Here is a 10,902-nt window from a genome sequence, read left to right as displayed (position 1 = left end):
AAACTGGATAAAAATAGCTAATAGTTTTGTTTATTATTTGTCTTTTTACTGTTAAGTCTCAAATCAGACAACCTTTGGAAAGTAATAAGCTTTATTAGTTACTTTTGCAGGACATAGACCAGTAAGCATAGCACTTTAGGAACAAACCTGTGCTGTTACACAAGTCTTTTAAGTTTTTAAGTGCTCTTCAATGATGTTGATCAGGAAAATCTCTCATTGGTGGAATTACTTCTCCAGTCTCCAGAATTGTATCGCCCTAGGAAAAAGTAGATTAATCCAATTATTCACGAGGACTTAAAAATGAAAGAGGTATAAACATAATAAAGTGCATATTTAAAATTTATGGATACACCTGTGAGACTATTGCCACAAGCAAGATAATAACGTACTTACCATTACAAGATTTAGTATTTTACTCATTCCATCTTAGTCTTTCAACCTCAGAAAAATATGAAGTCTGCATAGATGGTCACTGTAAGCTAGTACATGTTCAGAGATTGGTGTTCATTTTATTATGGACTGAGAAATTAGACTGGGGAGGACAGCCTGACTCATACTGGTCTATCATACTAGAAGGAAAGTTGCTCTTTTAAGCCAGAGACTCGGCCCGTTCTATTCTAAAACACTTGGCCATTCCGCAGATTCTTAAAAAAGAGAGATTCTGGAAGTGGTCAAAACCAGAAAAACAGGAAAGGACCAATAGGAAAATAAAGAATGTTACAAAACCACTGAAGAGACTGGTCTTCTGAAGAGACTGTCTTGTTCTCTGAACATGAATGATAAAATAAACACATAATTAGATAACTAACCAGACAGGCAAAGAATAAATATTAATTAGCCAACTAACAAAACCAGGAAGTGAATGTCCTACTTTGAGACTATACACATCAATTCCATGTAAGTAAATAACAGAAGTTTCTGCTATTTCCTAAAGCGTAGTTCCAATTTTGATGGTTCTCCCTAAAAATCCCTTGTTGCAGCTGGTAACAGATTACTGTAACGTATGCTACTTAATTGAAGTCTGAATTTATAGTTACAGTGGTTCATTCATTATTTGTAAGCAGAGACATGTTTTAGTATACTAAACAAATCTCACAACCAATAAAAATACCAATTTATACCATATTTTATTTTTGATGTCATATATTTATACATTGCATTTTAACATATTGATATGTGTAAATATAAATGTTTAAACATTATCTTTATATATTATATAATTTATCATGTATGATACAAATCGGTATTTTTATTGGTTGTTAAAACCAATATAATATATGTTATTGTTTTTGAGACAGGGACTCACTCTATATCTCTGAGTGTCAGGAAATTCACTATATAGACCAAGCTGGTCTCCCAACTCAGAGATCCTCCTGCCTCAGCAAAAGAGTCCTGGGTATGCCAACACACCCAGCTTAAGTTAAATTTGAATTAACAAAAGGTAAAAATATGCTAGCGGTCATTTACTGTGTTCAACATCCTGAATGCTGAGATTAAAGTAATTACTTTTAGAGCTCACATCTTTGTAACATAAATTTACACTAATGTATCTTAACTTCAGACTGAAAACTATAGGGACAAAGCCAAAGAAGTTAGAATCTGGAAAGAGCAGAAATTCAGTTGTTAGCTGCATGTACAGATATCTCTTCAGGCTCATGCTGTAGTCCTTTACCCCTGAAACACTGGTGGAGCTTTCAACTCTAGGGCAGTCAAGGTCATAAAAGAAGGTTGGGAAACAGTGCCTACTCCTCATTTTCAATTTCAGTTGCTACTTCATGCTACCTCTCCTTTTTCCCCATAGAATACTACACAAGCGCACGAAAGCTGACAGTAAGAAAGGATCATTTTATTCTAATGAGTTTGGCAATCACTTGTAGAATAGAGGCAGGGTTAACATACAAGGGAAAAACTGGAGTTTTGAGACTTACTGGGAATATTCTGGGCTTCGTTTCAACAATGGCATATGGTTTTGTCTGCAATAAAAATAACTCAGTGTAAGTTACAGTGCTGGAATTTCTTCTAAAATACGGTAGATCTTATCCCAAGTTTATACTTAAGCCCCCAGTTTCCCCAGAACACTGGGCCATATTAATTAATCATGTCTATTCTGTTATCAATAAGCCTCTGCACATATCCCAACAACACAAGCAGCATGATCCTTCCAACATGGAGCACATTTCTGCTCAGTTTCATAATCCTTAAAGAAAAAGATGGAGTCCTTGCTCTGATCTCTAAAACCCTCCATGATCTCACCCCTAGCTAACTATCGGACTTTCTACCATTCTCTCCCTCACTATACTTTAGTCGCAATGGCTCCCTAGCTATTAGTCCAATCAATAAAGCTGCTATGTCCTTGGGCTTTTGTGCTTATTGATTTCTCTTCCTGAAATGCACTCCTGGATGCCTGCTTGTTCCTTCACCTTATTCCAGTTAGGTCCCTTCTGCAGAACGGGTCAATTAAAACAGGAGTTACCATGTCTTTCTCTATTCCTTTACCCTGCTCACTTTCTCTTTTAAAAAACTGATCACATCCTATGACCACAGATGCCTCTTATTCCTGTGTTATTGCTCGTCTGCAAGACTAGAATCAGCTTTTATGTCGCAGGGACACAATCTGCTGTGTATACTGCGGTACCCCTGTTTACAGTGCTTTGCATATAGGAGGTGCTTAAATGTAGACTAAAGCATATATGTCTACACAAGATACCACACCAAAATATTTAAAAGATTTTTGGCATGATGTAAGACATAAATCATATAAGGCAAGGGGACCAAGATTAGAAGAGAAACTTAAGACTATAATACAAGGAAAACAAAATATCTTTATTATATGAACTGTGACCAGGGCCAGCGAGGTGATTCTGGATAAAGCTACACATGCCTGGCAACCTGAGTTCCATCTCCAGAACCTACATGAAGATAAAAGGAGAAAACTCCACAAAATTGTCCTTTGACCTCCCACAAGCATAGTAAATGGGGGACATTTGTGTTCCCCCATATATAATAATAATAATAATAATAATAATAAAATATTTAATTTTATTCTAAAAATAACTGTGGCAAAGTCAAGATACTAAAATGTCTCCCAAGAGATATAGAATTCAGTTTCTGAAGCAAATGTTATTGCAACAAACATGCACTTACCTATACAAACTAAGAGAAAGAAGAAAGGACAAATGGCCCAGACCCCACCAAATATGAAATGTTGAATGTTGGGAGTTGGTCTGATACTTGTATATGGATGCTAGTTACTGGCCCTCAAGATCTGATTACTGCCTGGATCCTTGTTGTGTACACCTGCCTAAGGCATTACACCTGACTGGTGGATTAAATGGCCTACACTAGGCAGGAAGAATGGGGTAGGCATGGCTAAGGTTCCTAGGCTTTGAGTTCCAGAGAATCACAGGAAACAGACAGAAAGAGAGGAGGAAGGAGGACACCACAATAGGTTAGTGTGGAGAAGTCAGGTGAGCCTGGAGGAAGGACTCCAATAATGGCCTAAAAAGGCCCAGATGAAAAATAAAAGCAAATATTTATAAGATCAGGGATTGGAGATAGCCCAGATGAGGATGGTTAAGGAGAATAGCATTGGATGGGAGCTGGGAGGTGGATGGTGAGGTTTTTGAGACAGTGGCCCAAAGTAAATAAGCAATTATAAAATCTAACTGGTGTCTGTGTCTTATTAATTATGAAAGTGGGTTAGATAATACCACAATGATTATAGGGCAATAAATAATATTTAGTACAACAGCCCATTTTTATATGCAACAACAGATGAACTATGTCCACCAGTGGCTAAGAAAGCATGAGTCTCTCAGAGAAGGAACCATATTAACGACTCTTTCTGTCAGCTCAATACTGCAGTTTATGACGACAAATGTATTTTCAATCCCAAGACAACTTGGTCACAGGGATGAAAAAGGAAACTACACTCAGTATAATTTAATAAATGCCAACTTTTAAAGTTGGGACAGGACTGGAGAGATGGTTTACATTTTAAGAGGGCATACTGCTCTTCAGAGAACCAGAGGCCAGTTCTCAGCACCTGCAATGTGTGCCTCACAGCTGACTACAGTTCTAGATCTAAGGAGAGCTGAATCCTCTGGCTTCCATGGGCATCTGCATTCATGTGTACATACCACAAAGAAATACATGGACAAAAATGGAAAATAAATCTTTAAAAATCTAAGTAAGAGTGAGTAGGAAAATGAAGTGGGATCTGGAAAGTCAGGGGAGGGGTGAATATAAACAAAACACATTGTAGTTGTATGAAACTCTCAAAGAATAAAAAAATAGCTAACTAAAAAAGTAATGTTTGAGACAATTCATATTCTTTTGTCAGAGTATTTGTAATACATAAAATAATTTGGGTCCAACAGATTAGGCTCAGGATTGTAATGAAATTAGATAATGGACACACTTTTGATTTAAAGTTGAAAAAAATTGCTTCTTAGGGGCACCAATTTGCCATATAAATATCTAAAATTAAGACTGAACAAATAAAATTTATAAACTCTCTTAAAAGAATGTGATTACATTTGTAAGTGGAATTGTCTTAAAGAGTTCAAATTCAATTAGTTTAAAGACACTAGGGACAGAATAAACTTGTTCCTGTTTTATCAGAGGAAATACAGTTTAATTCCCAGGCAACACTCTGACCAGTTCTGTACAATAGCCACTCTTGGAAATTTCAAACCTTCCCTGACAGAAGGCAGTGTTCTTTCCTAGGGATCAGCATGCTAAAACATGCTGGGATGAAATAGGTAAGATGGACATTGACATGAAAAGGCCCATGTAATTGCAAGTGACTATGGTTCTCAAGCTAATCAATACAAAAATATAAAGAACGCTCTGACCCTAAGACAAATAAACTGTTAGTCCATTTTATCATTGCAGAAGGGTTTTCTGCTGATTTCTGAAATGGAAACAACCCCATTCACATCCCTACTGGCACCTACTAACCTTACTTTACTAACACATCAGGCAGGCCAGGGCAATGTGAACCCTCCAGGAAATGTAACTCCCAATCAGTTTGCTTTTTTCCTGTTTTCTAATGTGTACCAAACTGCAGCAGCCTCCAGCTGATCTGCCTGGTGTAGAACTTTGCTTCCTTCAATCTGTTTCTCTACATTTCCCTCACAATCTTCATGCCTTATCCCATTTAACAGTGGGGAATTCAGGTGGGTGTAGAAGCTAATAGATGTAATCAGATGAAAGCAAGGCTACCTGCTTGGAGTGTATGAAACAGTCTCAATATACACACAGTAAAGGGTACCCACTGCTTGTTACACATATAACTCACCTCTTCTCCCTAGATTTCAAAACTTTCCTTAAATTTGTCTAAGCTTATTGTGTCAAGAGAGACCCTTTAGCCATCTTCTCAGTCAGGGACATATGGACATGCTCATCACTGACTTTCTGTCTTTCCTTCCAATTGGCATTATTTGCTCCCTCCAAAATCTTCCTCGAATTTTGCTATCCATCTTCTAATATAATACATATTCTGGATGTCAAATATTTACTTTTATATATTCTTTCTAGAACAATAAAGAAGACATACTAATAACAGTTTGTTCTTGTTGCTCAAAGAACAAATTGTTGGCCAGGAAGATGGGTCACAGGGCACACACACTTGCTGCTAAGCCTAACAACTTGAGTTCAATCCCTGGAGAGCACATGGCAGAAGTAGAGAACCCAAGTCCTTCAAGCTGCCTTCTGACATTCATTAACTGTTGCAGGTTATTTGATCCCATTGTGAACCCTAAAATTGTGAATTGTAAAACCCTGTTCCTTTGGTTTGGTTGAGCCCTATTACACACCTTTAATCCAAAACCTTTTTGTTTATTGTAAACAGCTGACCATGGTGTAGCCCAGGCCTGGCAACACCTTTAATCAAAGAGCTTGCTATACCCAGAATTTAATAGTTAACCCTAGGTCAAGAGGCAGGGCAAGAAACTAGCTAACAGGGATTAAAGAGTATGAGGGACTTTGAGTTGAGGGGTATTTAAGCTAGTGTGTGGAAGCAGAAGGAGCTTTAGCTCTCCCTTTGGCTTTGGCCTTTTCCCCTGGGCTCTCTGCTGAGCTAGTGAGCCTTCTGGGTTTTTTCTATCTAGACCTAAGCTTAAAAGGAAGGTCAGCTGGGTGCTTTCTCTGCCTCTCTGAAATAGCAGGTTTTCACCTCAGCATCTGGCTCCTGAGTTGGTAAAATAGAACAATTGAGATTTTCATTCTTTTATAACAACAGTTCACCTTCATGACCATGATACTTTTGAAGGTAACAAACTGATAAATCTTGCTCCACTGGAACATTCTCTCCAGTTGGGCTTGTTTCATGATTCCTGGTGACTCTGCATTCAGATTTTTGCGATGGGCAGGAATATCAGAAAGCCGAGGCTGCTTTCTTCTTGCTGTGTCTATCATCAGCATATGGTTTCAGTCTGCCTCATGGCTGAGCACACTGAGATGCTGCCTGCTGGAGTGTAACTTAGGGACAGTACTGTTCCCAGGCCTTCTTAATGGACAGACTTAGTGACCATGCATGCAAGCCATGTCTATGTCACATCCATGGCTATTTCTCAATCTATTTATGAATACACAGTCATAGCTGTGAGTTCACATCAATGCTTCCAGTTCCAATTCCATTCTCCAAGGTGTTCTCCTTTCCATCAGCATACTTATTTGATCAAATGTCTTATCACCAACACCACACCTGCAATATTTAACCTCCTCACCCCTGGGTTGTGATGTTTTACCCCATCTCATGTCCTTACTCTCCCTTCTCACATTCCAATAGTCTATACCAGGTTGCTGCCACTAAGGCTCCCCAAGTAGGCATGTTCAGTCTACTCTAACAACCCTCTCCAGACAGAGAATGCTTCCTTACACTATCTGAGTTTGCACAATCCACACAGGGCAGTCACCACTATTCCCTCTTCTGTGACATCCCAGGTACTCCATCATGCCCTTCTCCTACTGCCTAGGGTCCAGTTGCAGGTACCAACCATACTGTTGCTAGCCCTGGTCTTTAAACCATGGCAAGTGACTCTGGTCAACCCACGCAGATCTTTCCACAAAGTTTCCTATTTTGGGACACTCTAGATTCTAAATTTTAAAAATTATAAAAAAGCAAAAAGCAAAGGAAAGGAAAATGAGACAATGACAAAACCTGTTCTGAATGATATCACATTCCTGACTGACCTACACTAGAAGTCATCTTTCTACCTCCTGCTCAAGACTCTAGGTTTAGACATTCTGATCATTTAAACACTACTTCAAGGAAATGCCCCCCCCCTTTTTTGGGAAATGCCTTTCAAGTTATAAACTAGTTGTATATAAATATAAGAGTAAACCTTTTACCCAAAAGAATTCAAAGAACTTTAAAATCAGCTTAAGATATTATTTCTGGAATACAGGATAGCCACAGGAAATTATTGGATAATATTAAAATAAATTCTGAAAAACATACATTTTAAACATACTTACAGCCATATGATACTTTACATAATAGTGAATAAACCAAAGAGGTATAAGTACATGGGAAACGGTGAAGAGACTGGACCGGTATGCCTTAAAGATCTGTGGGGAAACAAACACAAAATATACAAATAGCCTCTTTTTTACCTTTTTTATTTTTTAGATTTATTTTTTATGTGAATTAAGTGTTTTGTCTGCATATATGTATGTGTACCAGAATGTGCCTGGTGAGCTCAGAGGTCAGACAGAAGACAACATTGGATCCCTTCGAACTAGAGTTACAGAGAGTTCTGAGCCACTGGGTGGGTGCTGGGAATCAAAATTGGGTCCCCTGAAAGAGCCAAGTGGTCTTAAGCACTGACTGAGTCGTCTCTCCAGCCTCACCTCATCTCTCATTTTTACGTTTTATGAATTTATTTTGAGACAGGATCCTACTCTTTAGCCAAGGCTGACCTGACTCACTATGCAGCCCAGCCTGACCTTGAACATCTAGCAATCCTCCTGACTCAACCTCTGGAGTTCTATGACTACCAACATGTACTACATACTCTACCTAGCATAAAATATCTTATTTTTCACTCTTCGTGAAACAAAAAACAATCCTCGCCCCCAAATCCTACCACCAACAAAGCAATAGTGTGATAATTACTTTACAAACTTCTAAATGGAAAGTATTTCCTGACCTAATCCAACTCTTGGACTTCCTACAGAACATCCATAGACAACATCCAGAGCAAACAAGCCTTAGGATAAGTAGTATTCTGCAAGATTGATAGACAAGGCTTAGAATAAGTAGCATTCGAAACAAACACACAAGACATTGTACTAAAATGGGGACGTTCTAAATTCACTGAGCTCTCTTCTGACACATTATTAAAAGGGAAAGTCAAAAGACACTATTAATGGGACAATTTGACTAAAACACCCTTTCAGGAGAAAGAGAACTGAGAATCTATGTATTATAGCAGATGATTAAAAAAAAAGAAAAATATAACTCAAGGTAAGACAAAATTCAACAAATGATTACTTCTTTAAGTCACCAAGTTATCAAGTTTCCACCAGTGACTGCCAAAATCAACAGTTAATATCAGAAACAAAAGAAGGGAGAGTCAGCTTGCGTTAGAGTTGAATTTTACCACCTTAAGTATATAATATCATTTTACATTAATTTCTGTTTCACTACTCTTTGTAGCACAGTAAGACAGTACTGTGGATTTCAACATGAGTTTCTTCATGTGACTAGAAGCAAATCATTCATTTTTTTAATAAGCCTCTCTAGCCTCACATTTAAAATAAAACTTGGGAACTTTTTCTGCCATTTAGGAATAAAAAGAAAAAAAAAGTGAAGTTATGTATGCAAGATCCTTAGCAGAATACTAAGTTCGAAGAAAGCAAGCGCCCAATATTACATTATTATTATTGTTATTATTATTATTATTGTAAGTAACTGAAAGCAATTCCCACATAGTGTTCATTACTGATGTGACTTAATAACAGATTCCACGAAAATATCCGGAATCCTTAAAATAAAAAGCAGTCCTTGAATGAAGCCTGATGAAGCCACGGAATGCAATTTAAATGTAAATAAATGCGTGTTAGAAGTACGTAGTGATGAGCAGAAAGGGAGCTTTAGTCTGACAAAGCCCACCACATAGAACCCTGTCTTCTGTTGCGATCCCACAAGGCTGTACTGTAACGGCTGGTCCCTCAGGTAGTTAAGTGCAGCGTTAGCCGGTCCCTACCACCTCAACCGTACATATCGCATAAGTTCTAAAATGCCAAAATCACAGCCTGTGAACTCTAGTTAATTCTGACCAGCCTAACCTGAGGAAAGGTATCTACAGTCGACAGAACTACAAGTGCGGCATCCTGTAAAATCCAAGGTCGGAACTCTCAGTACACCTGACACCCACAGGGGATCATCCTCCAGAAGCCAACCCGCTCCTGAAATCCAGATTCCCGTCCAGGACTCTGCTAAACCTGAGGCCCTGGACTGACTGTCACTTGGGGCTGTCCCGAGTTCACCTCCGGGAGTGAGAGAAGCAGGTGGGGGTGGCCAGGCTGCGACCCGGCGTGGGAACCGGGACCTGTGTGGCTCATCTCTCACCATGTTCTTCCACGGGGACCGGTCCCGCAAGAAGTTATTCCAGAATCGCTCCAGGGGCCACATCCTGCGCGGGGGCAGCACGGGTTCCCGGGGGCTCAGCTCTTGGTCCTTCAGCCATCGCCTTCTCAGCTCCCGCAGCTGCTGCAGCCGCAGCTTCTCATCCGGCGTGTACCCCGACATTTCGCCCGCAAGCTCGCCCTAAAGACAGAACGCGCGCCCGAATCCGGGTCTGGTCACGCACGCGCGCTCCCGCTCCACAGAGCGACCTTGAAGCGCCTGGGGTCGGCGCGGTATGATGACATCACAGAACCCAGCCTCTGGGGAGGGCTTCATGGAAAGTGAGATCTGCGCATGCGCAAAACCCTCTCTTTGCCCTTGGGCTTTAAGAGCCATATTAAGTGCGGGTTCCGAAGGTGTCTTGGTTTACGAACGAAGGGAGAGGACGACAGAAAGTGTGATTAAGTCCAGGGGATGGAGTTCAAAAAAGGGCTTGTAGGGGAGGGACCCGGAAGGACAAGAACTTCAGTTTAGTGAGCCTCTGCCCCGCCCCCTTGAGTTCCTCCCTGTTGACCCAGAGACAGTTGCATCCAAGTTCAGCTCCCAGTCATTTAATAACCAGTCAAATGACCTTAGGCGGCTACCTCTATTTTTTCCCCTCCTCTATACTGCAGAAATAAAGAGCACCTTATTTGTGAGGATTACATAGGCTCGCTCACTCTTTGATCCAGTCGCCCTGCTTTGTATGATACCCCAAAGAGATGGTGAAAATTTTGCAGGGGTATGCACGAATATTCATCACAGGATTTGTAATAGCAGAACAGGTTCCTTAATAGAGGATTAATGGAAAAGCTTACAGTACTGCAAAGCATTGGACTGCTACTGTCCTTGTATAAATAAGTGTTTTATTCACAACTGTGAAGTGACTTCTACAATCTATTAAGGCAAAAAATAAAAACAGCTGCACTGAGTAGAAAGAAGTGTATATGGTATGCTACCTTTTATCCAAAAGCGGGGAGAGTAGTGGTGATAATTATATACATACATGCTTGATGAAAAATTTATAGTAATATAAATTAAAACTAATTTTGTTTGAATTTGGTTTTGGAGACAGGGTCTCTTGTAACATAGGCTGACTTTGAACTTACTGTTTAAGGGAGACTGGGCTTGAACTTCTAATTCTCCTCCACTACTACTCGAGGTGGGTGGGATACACCAGTATGCCAAACTAAAAACAATCGCTGTAAACAACAACACAACAACAAACCAGTATTATATAGGGAAGATAGGATGGAGACATTAAGTAGAAGCTAGGGGGTTGTAGA

The 10,902-nt window shown here is 39.7% G+C and overlaps 1 protein-coding gene across 2 annotated transcripts; it reads right to left on the bottom strand.

Moving 5' to 3' along the window:
* Positions 1 to 73: 73 nt before the first annotated feature.
* Positions 74 to 9,875, bottom strand: Ndufb6 (NADH:ubiquinone oxidoreductase subunit B6). 2 transcript variants are annotated; one of them, XM_055599123.1, is made up of 4 exons: positions 9,581 to 9,873; positions 7,483 to 7,575; positions 1,929 to 1,973; positions 74 to 256 (listed from the first exon to the last, which is right to left on the bottom strand). In XM_055599123.1, the coding sequence occupies exons 1-4, from the start codon at positions 9,758 to 9,760 to the stop codon at positions 188 to 190; spliced, it is 387 nt and encodes a 128-aa protein (XP_055455098.1). In that variant the 5' UTR covers positions 9,761 to 9,873; the 3' UTR covers positions 74 to 187. The 2 variants fall into 2 exon arrangements, with proteins under 2 accessions (XP_055455098.1, XP_055455099.1); XM_055599124.1 differs by lacking the exon at positions 7,483 to 7,575 and having other exon boundaries at positions 9,581 to 9,875.
* Between the last annotated feature and the right edge of the window lie 1,027 nt (positions 9,876 to 10,902).

This window comes from Psammomys obesus, unplaced genomic scaffold, assembly GCF_907164565.1.
Source record: "Psammomys obesus unplaced genomic scaffold, mPsaObe1.curated_primary_1811, whole genome shotgun sequence".
Classification (NCBI taxonomy): Eukaryota; Metazoa; Chordata; class Mammalia; order Rodentia; family Muridae; genus Psammomys; species Psammomys obesus.
The sequence above is the reverse complement of the archived record's forward strand: the minus strand, read 5'-3'. Positions and strand labels throughout refer to the sequence as shown.

Coding starts and splice junctions, on each gene's coding strand:
- Ndufb6 (XM_055599123.1), bottom strand. CDS start 9,760: ATGTCGGGGTACACGCCGGATGAGAAGCTGCGGCTGCAGCAGCTGCGG. Junction 7,576..9,580: donor GGTCCCCGTGGAAGAACATG/GTGAGAGATGAG, acceptor GTTTCCCCACAG/ATCTTTAAGGCATACCGGTC. Junction 1,974..7,482: donor ATGTAAAGTATCATATGGCT/GTAAGTATGTTT, acceptor TTTTTATTGCAG/ACAAAACCATATGCCATTGT.